The sequence below is a fragment of the Solanum pennellii genome, chromosome 3 (assembly GCF_001406875.1).
Source record: "Solanum pennellii chromosome 3, SPENNV200".
Lineage (NCBI taxonomy): Eukaryota > Viridiplantae > Streptophyta > Magnoliopsida > Solanales > Solanaceae > Solanum > Solanum pennellii.
Window position 1 is genome coordinate 57,467,742 of NC_028639.1, and position 20,936 is coordinate 57,488,677.

The 20,936-nt window shown below is 34.3% G+C and overlaps 1 protein-coding gene, 1 long non-coding RNA gene and 1 pseudogene across 3 annotated transcripts; all 3 read right to left on the reverse strand.

Moving 5' to 3' along the window:
* Positions 1-97: 97 nt before the first annotated feature.
* LOC107013495 lies at positions 98-1,783 on the reverse strand (annotated as a pseudogene).
* A 1,640-nt stretch (positions 1,784-3,423) lies between these two features.
* Positions 3,424-15,231, reverse strand: LOC114076582. Of its 2 annotated transcripts, none has more exons than XR_003577600.1 (2): positions 15,151-15,231; positions 3,424-7,966 (listed from the first exon to the last, which is right to left on the reverse strand). It is a non-coding gene; the product is annotated as an uncharacterized LOC114076582 (long non-coding RNA). The 2 variants fall into 2 exon arrangements; XR_003577599.1 differs by having other exon boundaries at positions 3,424-10,370; positions 15,151-15,223.
* Positions 12,196-15,144, reverse strand: LOC107012678 (histone-lysine N-methyltransferase, H3 lysine-9 specific SUVH6-like). The gene has a single exon (XM_015212585.2). It carries the CDS (start codon positions 14,971-14,973, stop codon positions 12,517-12,519), a length of 2,457 nt encoding a protein of 818 aa, XP_015068071.1. The 5' UTR covers positions 14,974-15,144; the 3' UTR covers positions 12,196-12,516.
* Positions 15,232-20,936: the final 5,705 nt, after the last annotated feature.

Here is a 20,936-nt window from a genome sequence, read left to right on the forward strand (position 1 = left end):
AGAGAATGACGGCTCGTGAGTGAGCTCGTAGGTTGCCAAATTCCTCCTGGTTCAACTATATTCAACTTCAACTGCTTCAAACCATTTCCTACAAAATTAGGCCAAAAACCACCATATCTAATAGCAAAATTGCCTACGACGAACACAAACTTCAAGTATAATGTATTAAAATACTGTAAACTCACGGTACATGAAGTATTAATTTACTAAATTCTCCCGTTGCACTTATGAGAGCCACAACTACCCTTCTCTCTCTTCAAATGTCATTTGTATCATGTACATGGACAGTCCGGTGGTTGTAGTGATAAGTAAGCTCTTCTAATGGATAAATACTTTTGGAAGAAAAAAACATTATGTGAGCTACTCTTTTATCACCATGGTCATACATGACATTTTGAGCACAAAGATTTGGCAAGCAACTATGATTGATAATATACCAACATTTTCATATATCGTTGCTTCAATAGTAAATCCATTTTCATCCTTTCTTATAAAAGAATTAGACTCGACTTTACTACTTACAACCTTCCTTTTGGGGATATATTCATTATAATTGCCAACATCAAAGAATTACTAGTCATAATCCATTCTAGCTTTGACTTCCTTATGATCACGCAATTCTCTCATATATTCACAAATAAAACTTCCGCGTGCAATATAATTTGATGAACTCAAAACTCATCCTTTCGATTTGGTTTTGAAAACCTCGAAATGAAACCCAAGACCATGTTGGCTAACCCTATTGTTGCAATTTGGAGGACATTTGCAATATAGACCACACTTATGAACAAGAGGTTTTGCTTCAAGAATAGAGCTTCTTGGGTTAAATGGAAACTCGCCTCTGTTCTTACAAGCACAAGAGCACGGCTCAAAAGCCGAGCATCTACTTGTACAACTACAACCTTGAGGCCGAATGATATAATACCAATCGGGATACTGCATGTTAGTAATGTATGTGAAAGGTGGGGGTCTCTCATCATCTATTTCATTAATAGCGAGGATTGGTATATTCTCCTTCCCTTGCGAGATATCATAGTCCATAACAAACTTTGACTGTGTAGTAGATTTTGTTGCCTTGTAAACATTTTCACAAATATGATTGAGATTGACAAACTAATTAAGTTCTGGTTAGCCAAGATTTCTCTGCAGTTCAAACTTGAAAACGTATTTTCCAGTTGAACCTCTTTTTTGCCAACACTAACTCATAATGTACAACCCATAGTAAATGTATTTTTGCTCGGTCTTTTCACCATTAACTCTTGGATGACCATAATAACCCTCACTGAATATCTCAAATACATTTAGTTCTTCAAGGCAAGATTATCCCTTTCAAGCTTCTGATCTTCCACTCTCACATTAACAGATACTATAGGTTTTCTTCCTTGACCTACATAAATGAAATTTGAGAAGATATGGTTTCATTCTCGTATTGATCAGAATCAACACTGCTAGTTGCAACCTTTTTTATATTAATATTCACATAATCGATACCCCTAGAAAATATATGATGTAGTCCAACCATAGCAAGTTCTACCTTGAACCGGAATCGATCACCAATCTCAACTCCAGGAACATGGCCAAACGCCCACTCAAAATTTACCCACTTTTCCTGATTTCTCAAAATCATTGCATCCTTTATATTGATTATTCTTTTAGAGTGTCTTCCTTGATTTTCTTCTTTCTTTTCTCGCAAAAGCTTAGTATCTTCATCAGCAAAAAGTTTGAGAGTCTCTATAACTTGTTTTCGTTTCTGAATATGCTCATATTCAGAATAGTGGGCAATTTAGATCTATTTATACTACGCCCAACATTTGAAAACCATTCACATCTTGTATAAGTTGATGTAATTTTGGCAACATCCAACTTATGATTAATCAAGACATCATGCTGTTGAACATTGTTTCCATTGTTTTGACGAACAGATGGAAGATAATTTTCTGGAAAATTGTTGATGCTATGAACTCTTAGGCACTTAAATATCGATAGAGATCTAGTACCAATCATCTGGTGCAGTTTCTTCGCTCGTAACTTATTTCAAGTACTTAAGTCCACCGGCACAAACGACATCTACTAGTACATAAAATTCATCCTATAAATTCAGTACGGAAAAGGGTCAAAAATACCCTTGAACTATCAGAAATAGCTCAAATATACCCTTGAAGTACATTTCGGCTCAAATATACCCTTACCATCAAACTATAGGATCAAAAATACTCTTCTCATTAACAGAATTGGTTAAATGTCATGTGGATGTCACATGGCATTCCACATAAGCCAATAGAGTTCCACTCATGCCACGTAGACTAATAAACTTACCCCTAATTTTCCCCAATTTTCTCCATTTTCCGTAGAATTTAGAAACGATTTCACTGAAGAACATAGAACCCCTTTTCCTCATTTCTCCATTTCCTTAGAACGATTTCACAAAATACATAAGTTCTAAGGGAAAGGGGTTCTATGTTCTTCAGTGAAATCGTTTCTAAATTCTAAGGGAAATAGAGAATATTGGGGAAATTAAGGGTAAGTTTATTTTCTACGTGGCATGAGTGGAACTCTATTGGCTTATGTGGCATGCCATGTGGTATCCACATGGCATCCAAGTGGCGTTTAACAGATCCTGTTAATGAGAAGGGTATTTTGACCCTATAGTTTGAGGGGAATAGTATATTTGAGCCGAAATATAGTTCAAGGGTATATTTGAGTTATTTCAAATAGTTCAAGGGTATTTTTAACCCTTTTCCGAATTCAATATAAATAGCAAACAGTTTTACAAAAACACTAAAACATTGCATGATTATTAACATTGACACGACAAGGCATTATGAATATTTGAATCAAACTGGAAAAAAATGTTACAGCAAAGAAAAAGAACATCATGAAACAAAAAGAAGTGAACTAACAGAGTCTACCTCATTGACTACACATTTTTCTTGTATCACTTGAGAAAAAGTGAATGCTGAAGGAGAATTACCTTCCCCTAACAATTCATAGAACACATATTGAGCAATTTTTGGACAGTATCTAAGCCAACTTAATTTTCAATATGCTATGTGCCCCTTCCTTTTTGTTATTTGCTTCCGGCAACTCATTGTTGACAAAATCAGCAGTTGCACGAACATGCGAAGAGAATGCTTGTCGTAGCATTTTCATAATTTCCATCAGCTCACTGATTGCAACAATTAATTTGTCAAATATCCTCAATAGGCGGTGCCTTCTGCGTGACTTCCCTCGCAGTTGTTGTAGTTCCCAAAGCATCAATAATCGTTCTTGACGTGGTGTTTGCACCTTCTAACAGTAACATTTGATCACGAAGAGGCAAATGGAAATTTTCAACCTGGTCGACTTGCTGTTCATAAAGCATTTGCTTTCGCAAATATGGTATTGTAGCCCTTTTCTTTTGTTCACCAAGAAAATCTTTCGCTCTTTCAACCTCAAAGCAATATTTTATAAATAAAATTGCCTTATTTACAAGATCCTCAAGCATCATTCCATCTTTGATCCAACAGTGATCAAACTTACAAATTTGAAGTTTTGAGATTAAATAGTTCAAACTAATCAGGAGTCAAGCTAACCTTGGCATCAGAAAAAATGTGACTACTCCTTTTTGAAATGGTTGTAAGGGATATCCTAAATAACATTAACCCATAAAAGGGTCGAATACAACTCGCAAAGATGATCTATAAGACAACAACTAAGCAGTCATCAACCCATTCAACAACTGAGTGACCATTAGACAACTGAAGGTGGTTAAGACCAGTCAGTACGCGTAGCTGGTCCAAAAACACTACTGTACCATTTCTCATATTGGAGGTCATCATTCAGAACATCACAGACAAAGCTTACACCAGCTCTCTGATTTATATCATTGCTGCAAGACCATTTGAGGTTCCCCAAACGTCCAAATACTGTTCTTGCACATTCACTTGTCACAAAAATATACAATACTTGGTCAGCGGAGATTATAAACCCAGGCCAATTGCCACTTCGCAGAACACCTATTGTTCGATTGATTGCGACATCAGATCTATACCATAAATCAACAGGCCCCTCACCTATGGTATTTAGCTACTCCAACAACCCAAGCACAATAAAACTATTGTCTCCGTGATCGGAAGCAACTCTACTGTATGGCTGCCAGGACAAGTAGAAGTTGAAAAAATAAAAATACTGGATGAAGTCATATGCATCAATATACTTCTCTAATGCACCAGAAGAATTCAACCCCAACAGCATGGTTAGCAGTTACGCAAGGATATTCAATATGTCTAATACTTGTAATATCGTTACACATGTCACAGAGGAATATGAGACGTATACACCAGGATCAAATGGAAGTTGTAGGTATTTAATCATATGGACCAATGTTATTCTATCCATAATCATGCAGAGGGAGAAATGGTCTTGTGTATTGCATATCCAACATCAAGTATAAGAAGTTGAGAATCCAAATGTGATTTCACAGTATCAGAAATCTCAGTGTCATTATCATCGCAAGCTGACTCTAGCACAGAGGTCATAGTTTTATCATCTGAAATATCTGGAGTATCAGTGGAAGTGGAGTCCAATCGCATCTCCTTGAGCATACACTTGTTTTTTGCCTGTAGATCCTTCATCGATTTTTGCAGCACCTTCAACGATTCAGATTTCTGAGAGGGCGTTGAATTGATCATCAAGCATGGAAGAAGAGTAAAGAGGTATGGAGTAAGAACAATGAAAGCACCAATGTAATGAACTCATATTGTATTGAAATGGATAATTGGAATTACACGTACAACTATAAGAGTTCATCATTCTAATTCCTCCAAAACTAGTAACAAATCCTTCCAAGGGAACAAGTAGAAACAAAAAGGATGAAGGAAGGGAGGTTCCAGATTAGACAAAGAAACTAAGAAACAAGAGACAAGTTCATAGCATAATCCTAATTGAGTATTTCCCTCTTCTATATATATGAATCTTCTCAGGGTCCCAAATGTAATTTGGCATCTTCTCACGTAGGTCCTCCAGCTAAGTTATATTCATAACACTGTCACTCTACTTGTTGCTGCAGATTCTCAAAAACAGAGTTCCAGCGAATATAAGAAATGTGACATTTGTTTCTTATAAGAGGAGCGACTCGCTTCATTCTTCACTGAGTTCTCTCTTAGTTCATCACTACTTCTCGTAATTTGTAACAAGGACTTAAGCTTTCCTTCATCTTTATACAACAAACGAAATCCATAATTCTTGGTGTTTTTCCATTTACCTTAGATGTATTCAATAAGGCAGCATGCGGTACCAAGAAAAAATGAATCTCAGCTGATGGACATCGTAATGAATGGTTGTAGAGTACTTGTGCCGTATTCAAATGGTTGTATAAGGCAAGTTTTTGGTTCATCAATGACATCCCATCATCACATTAAGGGAATCAAGTTAGCTGTGATGTCAAATAATTTGCCAGAATAACATACAGCAAATCCCAAGAAGTTATCACGTACATACCAATTTTCAGGCAAATTGATCATTACACTTGTACCTGTTCCCCAATGGTGGAACCAACTAGGTATATTCTTTCTAGAGGTAAGTACTCGTAGTGGCAAGGAATCTGAAGCAGAGATATCATGCTGCAATGATAAGATAATCCGAAACAATGAATTACATATCGAATCATTGCTCCAATCTGCATTAATTGTATGTAATTGTTGTGGATATTCTGGCAGCTGTGTAAGGTTGACGTGATATATCCAAGCATAGAAGAGCACCAAGTTGGACTATGATTCGAGGAAAATACTCACAATTATTTCCAATGAGACTCAACTCTTTCAAAGAGGATAAGCATCCAATGTCTTCCGGAAGTCCTCCATCTAATATATTGCAGCAATTGAGTTTCAAAATATTCAAGTTTGGCATCCCCCTGAAACTTGGCAACTCAAACAGCCTGTTGCAACATGATAAGAGATTCCGCGTAGATTCAGCTATTTAAGAGATTCCGCATTAACAATCATATAAACTTAACTCAATGAGTTTTCTGCAACAGACCGGGGAATGGTGAATCTCTTCGAGACTCATACATTCATTTAGATACATATACTCCAAATTAAGCATACCCCTGAAATCTGGTATTTTTGTTCAGGCTTTGGGAGCCACTTAGATCTAGCCGCCACAGAGACGGTAATTGCTGCTATTCAAAACACAGGAAAGAAAAAGGGTAATTTGCCAAGATTGAAAGTGCAATTTGTAGAGGTTAAACACCTCTGCTTTTGATATATAGTCATAATATAAGAACAATTCAAATAATATAAAGTATTGCTGACTGCTGCTTCTGTTGGAATATCCTGTTGTGCTCCTTCCATAAGCAAGTGTTATGCTACTTTTGCCCAATGTACCTTATCTTTCCAGTTCATACTGCCTCTCCTAACCCCTTGTCAAGTTAGTACACTATTTGTAGCACATAAACACTAGAAAAATAGATGATCTAGCTCCTCATTCACTAGCTGACATAGAGGACATGTAGGGGACTGGATTATACCCCGGCCATTTCTCCAATCTATCTTTAGTTGCATGCCTTCCATTTACTGCGAGATACAGAATGAATATCCATTTAGGAGCTTCAATATTTTTCCACGCCACTGATCTCCATCCTACCTTCTCCATGCAAATAGATTCTGCTAATAGAGTTTTCAATAGCAGCCTTGTTCCAGCTTGTAATCCTACTTAGCATCTTGCCTAGAAGTGGCTTGCATTATACTATGAAAATCCTTTTAGTAGTCAAAGGAACTCCAAGATATTTAAATGGAAGATCCCCCTAAACAAACTGCAATTCCTTCAATATCTCCTCTTGTATCTGTTGGTTGACTCCACCAAAGTATACATACATTGCTCTTATCTATGTTTGCAAACAGGCCAGAAGCATTGGAGAACATCATAAAACATTGACCGAGACACTTTACTGATTTTAAGTCACCCCTGCAGAACATCAATAAGTCATCAGACAAAGCTCAATTGCACCATCATCTGATTTTTGCATCTAGGATGATAATGGAAATCGGGATTTGTTTACAAGGTCTTCAAAATTCTTGTCAAATAGTCCATAGCAATCATAAAAAGAAAAGGGGACATTAGATCTCCTTGTCTTACCCCTCTTTTTGCTTTAAATAGTGTTGAACGATGCCCATTTATCTGAATGGAATAAGTATTGTTGTAACACATTGCATTATCCATTTGATGACTTTGGCAGGTATCTTAAGTTCAGCCAGAATATGTCCACTCCAAAGAATCATATGCTTTCTTCATCTCAACTTTTACCATATGGAAATCCCTTGTCTTCCATATCTTTTACAACTTCTACAAGATAAACAAGGTCGCATATTCCTAATCAACAAGATAAACAAGGATATGTTGTCTTCCATATCCTTTTACAACTTCTATAAGATAAACAAGGCCGCATATTCCTAATCAACAACAATTACAACATCTACTCTGCAATAAGGCTGACCTGACAACAGCTAAGGTTAGTGCAGCCAACTCAATTGTAGGAAGTCGAGATAAAGCATAAACAACTATATTCTCCTTATCTTTCCTATGTTCAATAGTGAAATCAAATTGCATCAGCTTGGTAATCATTTTCAACTGGGATCCAATATGAAACTATTGTTCAAGCAGGAATTTTTTGATCAGTTTTGAAAATGAAGGGTTTACTTGTGAGATACAGACATTGCCAAAACAAAAGGCTCTTATTCATACACAGACATAACTTTGTGGTGTAGAGAAAGGCCTTTGCTCAAGTAAGCAATAGGTTGCCCATGATGCATATAGCAGCTCCTATGCCAACATCACAACCATCAGTTTCCACAGTGAAACTCAAGTTAAAGTTAAGAACAGCTAACACAGAAGCAGATATCAACGCATCCTTAAAGTGCTGAAATGCCTTGGTAGCTCCTTCATTCCATTTAAAAAGTTCCATCTTTACTGTAATAGCTGAAAAGTGATCCTGAAGTGATACACATGATTATCAATGAATACCAGGATGAACCTCCTTAAGTGCTTTTTTTTTAAACTGCTAACATTTGTATTTCAAATAGTACTTAGTACTGAAAACCATATTTCCAAAAGCAGAAAAGAAGTATAATCTATCCAAAAAACTGAACCAAATCTAAACGGATCCTAAAACATCTATGATTGACTCAGTTTCATTGGAGTAGACATTTATACACCAAAAGCATAACAACAAAACAAACTTAAGCTTAACTTCCTGCAGGTTGTTGTTCCTATTCTCAGAACATCTCTCGTTTCTCTCCCTCCATATAGTCCGTAAATACTAGCAGGGATCATCCTCCATCTTTCTCTGTTTGTAGCCCCAACTCCAACCATCTTCCAACCGAATAGAGTCTCATCAATCTTGCTAGGCATACACCAAGATACGCCTCTGAGATTAAGGAAAATCTGCACATCTGCCCAGTAAAGTTGCAATGTAAGAAGAGATGTCTCACTGTCTCATTAGCCTTCCCACACAAGGAACATTTGTTGCATAGAGAGATTCCTCTCTTGGCCACATTATCCAATGTCAAAACTGCTTCATTGGCTAGTAGCCATGTAAAGCATGCCACTTTGTGTGGCACTTTGATCCTCCAGATTTGCTTCCAAGGCCATTTGAAGTCTTGAATGCCACCAGTACTTATCTGTTTGTATCCTTCTTTCACCTTGTAACTACCTTTCTTGTGCCCCTGCCACCACAAATAATCCTCGCCTGTTTGTATACCTTGAAAATTCTCCAAAACCTTGAACAATTCAAGTATCCTGGGAATTTCCCGGTCATTCAGATTTCTTCTGAAAATCAGATATTGTGTCCGCATTTCAGTGACAGTCTTCTGTTGGTGTTGAGCCAGTGCAAAGATGTCAGGAAAACGATCTTTGAGGCTCATACTACCCAACCATTTATCAAACCAGAAACTGGTTTTTCTGCCATTTTGTACCTTGACAGTTGACTAATTACTGAAGAAGGGCCAAAATATTCGGATGGATTTCCAAAGGCTAATCCCATTGGGGGTATTTACCTCTTTGGTTACCCATTTATTTAGATCCTTATATTTGTTGTTGATCTCCCTATACCATTGGTCCCCCTGATGGTACCTCATAGCCATTTCACCTTAAGAGCTTTGTTATGGTTTTTGAGATTCTTGATACCTAATCCACCTTACATCTTACTAATGAGGATGTTCTTCCACTTGACTACGTGAAAGCCTTTTCTTTCCTTATTTCCTTGCCACAAGAAGTTTCTTCTAATTTTGTCCAACCTCTGAACTACTGGGGAATATGGAAGATAGATAGCATATATGTAGGGAGAGCATCCAGAACAGAGTTTATCAGTGTTAATCTACCTCCCAAGGAGAGGTATTATGATCTCCATCTGGCTAGTTTTGTTTTCACAATTTTTCATTATTGGGTTCCAAATGTCTATGGCTCCAGACTTTGCCCCCAAAGGCATGGCCAAGTGTACTGATGGCAGAATACCTATCACTCCTCCCAAGGTTTGTGAGAGGTGTTCCATATCCGGAACCACATTAATTGGATACAAATGGCTTTTGTTCCAGTTTATATGTATACCATATATGGCTTCAAAGTAGACTAGTATAAGTCTCAAAATCAGCAATTGCTCTTCCTCAGCCCCACAAAATATTAGTGTATCATGAGCATATTGTAGGTGTGTGATCTCCATACTATTCCCAGCAACCTTACTGACTTCAAATCCCTGTCCAGTTGTCTTGGCTATCTTCAATATATTGTTAAGTCCCTCCATAGCTATGATGAAAAAGAAGGGTGATAAGGGATCCCCTTGCCTAACTCCTCTGTGTTCACTGAAAAAGCCTTCAAGAGACCCATTGATGAGTACTAAAACTTAACAGTTGAAATACAAAACTTGATCCAACCGATCCATCTGCTACCAAATCCCATTTGTCTGAGCATAATTAGAATGAAATCCCAATTCACATGGCCAGATGCTTTCTCAATATCAAGTTTGCATAGTATACACTGGGACACTCTAGAATCAATTGCTTCATTAGCAATAAGCACTGCATCCATGATCTGTCTGCCTCTGATAAAAGCCTTCTTTGTCTACCAACTTATCCACAACTCCTTAAGTGCTTTTAAAAACTGAAGGGAGCATTGTCAATCCAAAAGGCATCACTAAGAACTCATTGTTGCCAGAACATGTTCTTAATGTGGTTTTGTGGTATCAGATGTGGCCATCCTGATTTGATGGTATCCAAACCTGAGATACCATTGGGAACCCAAGTTCATCCAGAAGCTCTTCAATAATAGTTATCTTTGATAGTAATCTGATTCAGAGCCATGAAAAAGCTGTCCAAACTTCCAAAATACAGCAAGCCAAAACTCTAGTTAATTACAAAGAAAAATTGAGTTCAATGATCAACACCAAGAGCTAAGATGACTAAAAAAATCCAGTTGATTAATTCACAACCATAAGCATACATGACAGAAACTGAAGAGAATCAACAAAATACCATTAAATGAACAATCATATCGTGTTGATTCAATGAAAAATTTACTTATGAATAGCAATGGCGAAAGAATCAAGTTGTTATTTTAAGCTGTGTATGAGCGTTGATGTTTTGATGATTGAAAACAAATTTTGGACCTGATCCCCAAATGAAGCTGTGAGTTCCGTACAAGAAACTAAAGCTGTCCAAAAGCCTGCAAAAACTGTTGTGGATGGTGCACGACTCCCACTGTACAACAACCCTTTAGCCAATGAGATTATTTTGTGTGTTTTTGCTCATCCTATAATATGTCTATTCTCCATTATCACACACAAGCTTTTTGAAATCAGAGTTTTCCTCAATCATAGTTATTCTCTTAAGAAAATATCGCTCAACAACAACTGGAGGACCTGATAGAGTTGTCTATTCTTACTTGTTGGAGTGTATATTTTAGTGCTTAATCTTGTAAGATCTAATACTGGTCTATAAAGGAATTAGATCGTTTGAAGTCCTTGTTGAGTTTTCCGATTCCTTGCTAGAGTTAGCTATGTCAGATTATTGAAGTCTATATCAACTAGAGTTAGTTGGTGTAGTGGGAAACTAGTTGTTGCTTAGTGGAATTCTATATCAGCTAGAGTTAGTTGGTGCAGTGGGCAACTGAGTTGTTGTTTGGTGCAGTGGAGTTGTTGTTAGTTTTATTCCCTGATCCTTGAGATCTGAGTTGGTGGCTAGAGGTAGCCTTGTTAAGGTCCTAAAGTCTAGGTCGGCTAGAGTTAGTTGGTTTAGTGGGCAATAAAGTTATTGCTTAGTTCTTTTACCGATAGTAGAGTCGCTACAGTAAGGGAGAAGGGATTAAAGAGTTCGTAATCTGAACCGTTGCTCCTTTTATAGTTAAATGGAGTTGGGTTTAAAATCCTGTGAGCATAGGTCATGGTTTTCTCCTGCGTTGAGCAAGGGGTTTCGACGTGAAACTGTTGTGTTCGTTTTACTTTGAGTTACTTAATTTCTTCATTTATATTCTGTCAGGGACCTGATTCATTGACTATTAGTGGATGCATACATTGTGAGTGTGTTTAGTATGAAGGAAAATATTTTTCAATTTTCTCATGTTTGGTTGGGACAAAAGTTTTGGAAAAAGTTTTTCAAATCAACTCATTTTCCTCAAAATTAAAAAAAAATGACTTCCCTTCAAAAATTAAGGAAAATATTTTCCAAAACTCTCCTCCAATTTAAATTAAATTTTTTTTGGAAAACATCAATTTTAGAAAAACATTTTCGATTTCAAAAGAAAAAATCACTCGATCCCTGACCCCCCAACCCCACCCCCTCCCCAAAAAATTAATTTTATTTTTTAAAAATATTTTCAACTTTAATTTTTATTTTTAAACTCCTACCCCCCCCCACCGACCATCCCAAACACACCCTAAGCCTTGGAAAATATTTTATCGGATAAATATTAATGTTTATGGTAAAATATGAAGAAAAATAATTATCTTCTAAATATGTCAAAAATGCCAAGTAAAAATGAAAATTNACTACCCCCCACCCCACCACCACCACCACTCCAAAAAAATAATAATTTTATTTTTAAAAAATATTTTCAATTTTATAAATTATTTTTTACTCTAGTAAGAATAAAAGATGTTTCTCAAAAACATTTTTCATTCTTAAATTAAACACTAAAAATCATTTCTGGAAAATATTTTCTACTCACCAACCAAACATGAGAAAATAAGTCCAAAATCTACTTGTTTTCCATGAAAACATTTTCTAGGAAAACATTTTCCATGGAAAGCATTTTCCTCCATACCAAACACACCCTGTATCACAAGTTTTGCAATCGTGTACAAATTTCACTACTTAGCTTGATAGGAAAATAGACATTTGCTTTTAAGATAAATGATTCTTTTAAGGATTATGGTCCAGCCTGGCTGGTAAGTAAGCCTTATTTCAGCAAGTCTAAAACGTAAATGACAAGTGCAAAGATTATAATAATTATGCTTTAAACATCATGTCAAGAGGGATAGTATTACATGAGTCTTTAGTACATTCTCCCCTCGCAATTCCGAAAGCCACATCTACAATTCTTTCTCTTCAGATTACTATTTTTATCATAAACATGACCATAGTTGTAGTGATACGTAAACTCCTCTAATGGTGCAATACTCTTAGAAGCAAAAAACATTATATGAGGTACTCTCCTATCACCATGGTAATACATGACATTTTGAGCATAAAGGTTTGGTGAGCAACTATGGTTGATAAATCTTCCAACATTCCCATATCTAACTGCATCAAGGGCAAAGCCATCTTCATCCTTCCTCCCCAAAGAATCTGACTCAACTTTGAGGTTATTATTACGCATAGGATTCCTTTTTGGGATTTCTTCATCATAGTTGCCAACATCAAACAAGTACTCATCATTATCTATTCTACTTTCAGCTTCCTTTTCATCAAGCAACTCCCCAACATATTCACATATAAAACTTCCGGATGAGACACGGTCTCGTGACCTCAAACCCCATCCTCTCGATTCTGTCTTGAAAACCTCCAAATGGTATCGAGGACCATGTTGGCTAACTCTATTTTTGCAAAAAGGGGGACATTTGCAAGACGGACCACACTCATAAACAAGAGGTTGTGCTCTAACAATAGAGCCTCTTGTGTTGAATGGAATCTCACCTCCGTTCCTAGAAGCACAAGAGCATTGCTCAGAATCGGAGCATCCACTTGTGCAATTGCAACCTTGAGGCTTAGAGATGTAATACCAATCTGGATACCGTATGTTGGTAATGTAAGTAAATGATGGGAGTCTCTCATCATCTATTGCATTGACAACACGAATTGGTATCTTCTCTTTTCCTTGCGAGACATCATAGTCCACAACAAACTCTGACTCCATAATCGATTTTGTTGCTTTGTTAACATGAAAATGATCTACCTTGCCTAAACTTGTGGTCCGTGACACTATTTCACGATTAAGTTTTGGTTGGCCAGGATTTCTCTTTAGTTCAAACTTGAAAACATATTTTCCAGTTGAAGCTATTTCTTCCCAACACTTGGTCACAGTGTAGAGCCCATTGTAAATGTATCTTATATCACTCTTTTCACCATTCACTCTTTTTCGACCACAAATAACTCTCACCGGACATCCCATGTCCATGGAGTTCTTCAAGGCAAGATTACCCCCTTTAAGCTTTTGATCTTCCACTCTCGCATTAACAGATACTTTTGGATTCCCGCCTTGACCTACATAAATGAATGTTTCAGAAGATATGGCCTTGTTATCGTACCGACCAGAATCAACAATGCTTGTTGCAACGTATTTTCTGCCAATATTCACATAATTGATACCATTCATAAATTGGTGATGTAATCCGATCATAACAAGTTCTGCTCTGAACCGGAATTGATCCCCGATTTGAACTCCAGGAACATGCCCAAAAGTCCACTCACAATTTACCCACTTTTTCTGATTTTTCAAAGTCATTGCTGCCTCTATATGTATTTTTCTTTTGGATCGTCCTTCAGGATTCTCTGTTTTATCTTCTTGCAAAAGTTTAGTATATATGTCATCAAAAAGTTTCAGAGTCTCTCTAACTTGTTTTACTTCATGAATATGTTCATATTCAGTTGACAATCCATGACCAGAAACACCACATATGACAGCAGAATTCCTTGAATTTTCTTGAGGAACTCCGAGATCCATTTGCTTCTTCATGAACACAGATTCATATTGCTGCTCAGGACGTATGATGTCGGGCAATGGCTTGAAATCTTCTAAAATATCTGAGCACTTGTGTATGATCTCGCCCTCCTTGCCACCTTTCTTACCATCAATACTTTGGGCCTTGAGACCTGATGTTAGTGAGTTCCACTCGGCGCATGTTAAAATGGATATGTCATCATCATTTACCCAACTCCTGGACTCATCATCAGAAACTTCTTCATGGTGAACGCTCTGGCTTGTTTCCTTACTAGGTTCATCATTTCGACAGTCAATTAGATTTTCTTGTGAAACAATAGCAGGTCCACTTTCAATAGGCTCATCTTTTATAAACCAACCAAATGTATCAGTTGACTGCTTTTGGACTTGATGATGTTGAGAAGATTCATCATACATAAGATTTTCTTCTTTCAATTTCAAAGGTTGGTTTCCAGTTGCCTCAAAATTACTTGATTCAGCTGACTCAACTTCAGAACAACTCTTGCCATCAGCGTCAACAGAGCATTGAGTATCACTTCCATCCCTCTTTTGAGGGCCACAATTCTCAGGAAAACTCCTCCTAGAGTCTACTTTTACACGCTTGGTATTAGATGGAAATTCCGGGTAGATCTTTCGGCTTCCATTGTTTTGACAAACAAATGGACCACAATTTTCTGGAAAATTGCGGGTAGCATCAACTTTTAGACGCTTAAATGTGGAGGGAGATTCAGTATCGACCATCAGATAAAGTTTCTTCTTGCCTAACATCTTTGTTTCCACTAACACAGACATCTACAATCTAAGTATTGACAACTTAAAACCTTACTAGAAAAACTAATTCTACGTTACATGATTATTAACACTAAGCAAGACAATGCAATCGAACAAAATAAACAAGTTACACAGCTATGTTAACACAGATTAGGGCTAATAGAGAGCAGAAAAATTAGTGCAATAGAAACAACTTACTTGAAGTGTTTGGCTTGCTTCATAACATCAAAACGCTTTAGTATTGCCAATGAGGTCCTATTTATACAATAAGGCCGTCTGGAATTGATTCCTATTCAAATTCGGTTTTCTTAAAATTTATTTAAACTTACTCCAAATAAAATTTATTTAAACTTACCATAATTACTCATCCTAATTTTGGTATAATTCTTAAGTCACCCAAACTTTTTTTCGGCTCTTTTCATCTTTTTTTATTTTTCAGATTAAAAGTAACTAATATCCATTGATAGTGGACAGAAAGAATTACACCATCAGCATATTTTTTGAAATATTTATTTCTTTTAATTTAATTATCATATTTTCATATTTAAAGATTAATAATTCTTTTAGCTTCGCTTTTTTTTTTAAACATTCTCTATAAATTTAAGATATTTTTGGAATAAAATTCAAATATTTTTATACTATCGACTATGAGTATTACTTAAATAAATTGGTTTGAGTATTACTTAAATAAATTGGAATACATATGAAGGTATATGGATCAAAGTTTATTTTCAATTAATTTTTGTATTATCGATAAGATGAACTAAGAAGAGAATCGGAAAAAAAAACTAAGAAGAGAAAAGTTGAAGCAATGGAAGCATCTATTCAAAAAAAATTTCATGTTAGAAAGAAGACATAATAAGTTATGAATAATGTTTTTTATGAAATTAATTAGTCTAGATTTTAAAAAGAAAAAAAAGTAAAAAAAGTTACCATTGATGATTTTCTCAAATTGCTTCAATGGTGTTAATGGAAAATGAGGTAAAAATAATGAAGACAAGAAAACACTGCAAAAGATCTGCTCATCTTTGGCAACCACGAAGAATCCTAAATAAACTCATATAATTAATTTAGAGTTTAAGTTACCATATAATACTTTTTTATTATTATTTAAATATTAATAATAAGTAATATATTTTAAAAAATAAATATTTCTAAAAATGAGCTGATGGTGTAATTTTTTTTGTCCACTATCAGTGGATATAAGTTAATCTCTTTTGAGATTATACATTTTTGGTTTCCAAAGGAATACAAGAGTAATAAGTATAATAATGGTTTGCTTCAACTAATTTGTTTATAAGGTCTATTTTTTCTTTCAAACAAATTTAAAAAAGAAATTTGACTCGAATTTTATGACAAAAATGATTTTGCTCAAAGCATCTTGTATTTTTATATAAGATGTGTAATGTAATCATGTAGACTATATACCCTAATGCAAGCATCATTAGATTTTCAATATAACTTTAGTTTATAATTTTATTATTAAGACAATAAGCAGAAGTAAAATTTTCAATAATTCTACCAATAAATCACTAATAATATAGAAAAAATATTATTATTTAATATTTATGAAGGATAAAGTAGTAAATTGCTATTGTCTCAATGAGTTATCGATTTACTCAATAACCCATCACTAAAACTCGATAACGAATCGATAACCCAATAATTTTTTTTATAAATCCATTAAAAGTATGTTAACCCAATAATACAGTAATATTATTTTTGGTTCAATTTGTTGATTAGTTTGATTTTTGCACACTCCTAGCAATATGTCTTCTTTTTTTTTGTATGAGGTAAGGCTAATATGTATCTCTGAATTTTGATTGGTATCTCAACGAAGTGAAGTAGATGTTGTGGTCACAACTAAAATGATACAAGCAAGAAAAGTTGAAATTGAGAAAGTTCTACTTGGTAAAGACTTGTAAATGCATGGATGATCGAGTAATGGTCATCCATGATGCAATTAAAAAGTAACAAACATGATTTTATTCAATAAGAAAAAAATTGATGATTGTGATTATGTATAGGATGTTACTTGAAAAATGCGAAAGTGTGATGCGTACTTTTTTTTATGACTATGAAATTGTAATTTGAAAAAAGGCCATTAAAGGGTTAGTGTGTTAGTTAAAAAATAATTTGTAATTTTATTAAGCTAAGTTGGTGTTAAATTTTTGGGCATGTGTTTATCATTGATAAGGAACAAGGATAAATAGTGATAGTAGGAAAACTCTGGCAGTGGGTATTGGTTAAGAACCATAGGGGGAAATGGCTATTTTTGTATGATAGTGAGAGAGCGACATGATGAATAATATTTCAAAGTGCTACAAGATTGATTTTATGTTAAGGTGGTGCGAGATTCTTATTTATGCATTGTTGGGACTTGTCTTGAGGTGTCATTTAAGACAATGACGAAATTTCAAGAATAAACGTTGATAATTAGGATTGTAAAATGATGGAACCTTGCAAAAAAATGCAATTTCTGGGCTCACCCCATCGGGGAAACCATAGTGAGGCTTGCCAACTATGGTGATCCTGCTGTTATGGCGGATTTTTTTTTTTTTTTTGGCTATAGAGAAGGCTACTGTAACGTTATTTTTGCCGCTATAGCAAAAAGGGTGGGATATAATCTCGGTTATGTCTTCCCTTGATTTATTTTTAATTCTCGGAGCGTCTAAAATCATTGATACATATAGGAACCACAATAAAAACAATGAAAATTGTTTAGAACATATCCTAACATGCATATACGATGAATAATGATAGAAACCAATATCCATGCGCTAAATCAATGTTGGTGTCCTATTACCTATGAAAGTATAAAATAGGGATAATGCCCAAGTACCCCCTCAACCTTTGCCCGAAATCTCAGAGACACACTTATATTATACTAAGGTCCTATTACCCCCTGAACTTATTTTATAAGTAATTTTCTACCCCTTTTTGGCCTACGTGGCATTATTTTGTGGGGCCAACGCTGGTTGATTTTTTTTGTGGGGCCAACGCTGGTTGATTTTTTTTTGCCTAAAGGGATACTTGTGCATTATCCCTTTATTTTTAATGGTTTCTTAGTAACAATTGGGAAAGATGGTGTATTTAAAGAGTAAGTAATTAAATAATAGAGAAAGAATTGACATATAATGATATTAAATTCGTTTTGAAATAAAAGTTTCTCATTCACGCTCGTCATCTGCAAATAAACATAGGGAGAAATAGGTCAAAATGATATATTTACAAAGGTATTTAATACTTTTGGGGGTGGTAAGACGACCACAAAGTTAAGGTATCTTTTCGTAAATTCAGGAGAACTTTTGCTGTCAGTTTATGTCTTTTCTCATCTTAATATTCATATGTGTATTCAGATTCATATATCTAAATAAAATGCTCAAATATGCATTCAATTTCAAACTTCTTAATCTTATCAAAAAACAAATGATGATTTAATGGGTCTGAATATATTTGGATGATTAAGATTTATAACAAATTCGGAACATCATTAGATGTCTGGTCAAAGATTTCTATAAACACAATAGTTCATTGATTCCATCCATTTACCGCTACCATCATCACCCACTATTCGCAACTAGTGTCATAGTCCCCCAACATTATTAACTACCACTATCAAAAACCACCATCATTTTCCACATCACTACAATAAGTTTTCACCATCACAAGGCACCATTACAATCAATCATCATTACTACAACAACCACCAATCACTACGACCATCTCCAACCTTACTCTATTTTACTCCCATTTTCTATATTTGGAGAGTAAAATAGAGCATGTCCTCTCCAACCACTCTCTATTTTACCCTCTACTCTCCAATTATAGAGAGTTGAATAATAGTTTTCCAAATTTGGAGAACTACTATTCAACTCTCTATTTCACTTTTTGAATGTTATATTATTATTTCTACTTTTTTTTTTTTTTGTAATTAACATGTTGTGTTTTATTTAAGGCTATTGATTATATCTCTAATATATGCAATTCTTTTTAAATTTAATATAACTTTTTTTAAAATATTTTATTTTATATATACTACTTTCATCTTGAATTAATAATATTTTAAATATTTTAAATTTTTTTCACTTTGTGATACAATTTGATGTTATATTCATTTTCACTATGAAGAATGCACAAAATTTAAATGATAAGATAAAAATTTTAATTTAAAAATATAATGCATAACATAATAATTTAAATACAAGATAACAATAGATACAATGCATAGCATAATATTTTTAAAAATCACAATAATAATTGAGTAATCCGGTAAGCCGTTTCTAGATTTAACGATATTCGAAAAAGGAATTAGTGTATGATTTAAATAAGTTGTGATTGTGATTGTGGTTGTGGTTGTTGATTTCTTTTTTCAATTATTCGTAGTTGTTCTTTAGAAATTTAGAATAGTATATAATTTAATATTAAATAAAAAACTTTAAAATTAAAATTTTATATTACATAAAATTATATAGGATGATTATTCATTAAAAAAAAGAAAGAAAAGATTTATATTATGGAATAAGAAAACAAAAAGGAAATAGAAAAAATAATATAATATTGAGGAAAGAGAAATTTTTTTTAGAGAGTAAATAGAGAATTGGATTGGAATTGGTTGTTTGAAAAAATAGAGAACTCTATATTTGGGGAGTAAAATAGAGTGTAGGGTTGGAGATGTCCTACCATCAATTGTCATTATTATCTTCAATCATTGTCATTAGTCACTACCACTATTTGCTATCACTTTCATATGTCACTACTAACTAACACCATCAACCATTACTATTAAACATTCTCACAACTAATTACTACTCGCACCGCCACCATTAGCCAACATCATTCCTAATCGGCACCCACAACCGTCATCACTAGCCATCTCCTTCACCAACAACCATATGAATGATGTTAATTATTTTGTATATAAATTTTTTACAACATTTTAAAATTTAGATGTGTATTCTATTCAAATATTTAAACCTTAATACATACAATATTCGAATTCTGATGATCTAACCTTAATAAAAATAAACGAGGCCTGGTTAAGCCTTGATAAGCCAAAACCAAGAGGACGAATAATTTTTAGGACAAATTACAGAAATACACATATTTTGTTTCACTTATTTTCATTATCCTTTATTACTTTTAAAAGTATCCAAAATCCCTTATTTGTTTAATGTATCTGAGCTGCATATTAATGTATCCGAACCAGTATTTAATGTATTTGAGCTACATGTTATGTATTCGGGCTAGTTTTTAACGTATCTGAGTTACATATTAATGTATCTGACCTAGTATTGAATGTATCTGAGCTACATATTATGTATTTGAGCTAGTTTTTAATGTATCCAAACTACATATATATTAATGTATCTAAGACAATATTTAATGTATTTGAGCTACATATTAATGTATCCGAGCTTCAATTATTGTGTCCAATTTTTTTAATTTTGAAGAGATTAATGTAATTAGAAACTTATTAGGTAGAAATTGTAATTTCATATTAAAAATATGTGATTTATGTAATTTACCCTAATTTTTAACTGTCATATGTGGTTAATTATACAATAATCCTAGTCATTCTACTATTGCTCTTAAGACCAAAAAAAGCCATAAAAAGTAGGACATTAATCACAATACAAGGTTGATCATGAAAAGTGCACATAGATTATAAAATCATACTTCAAATATCAAGTGCAAATGAATAGTTTTATTTACATGAGTAGTGATACGTTCAAATTACACCTCATGAAAGAAGTACAAGTGATCCTTGTCGAATAAAGAACCTAACTTTTAGATTAAGATCGATCCCACAATGGGATATGGACTAGACTTTAGGATAACTTACGATTATCTACCTTCAATCAAACTATTCCTGAAAAAGGGAAAAAATTGGGATTTGTAAAGAAAATAACAGTTTGTTGATTTGTATCAATGAGTAACAAGTAAACAAGATTCACAGTTTGACATATCAATATAAGATGAAA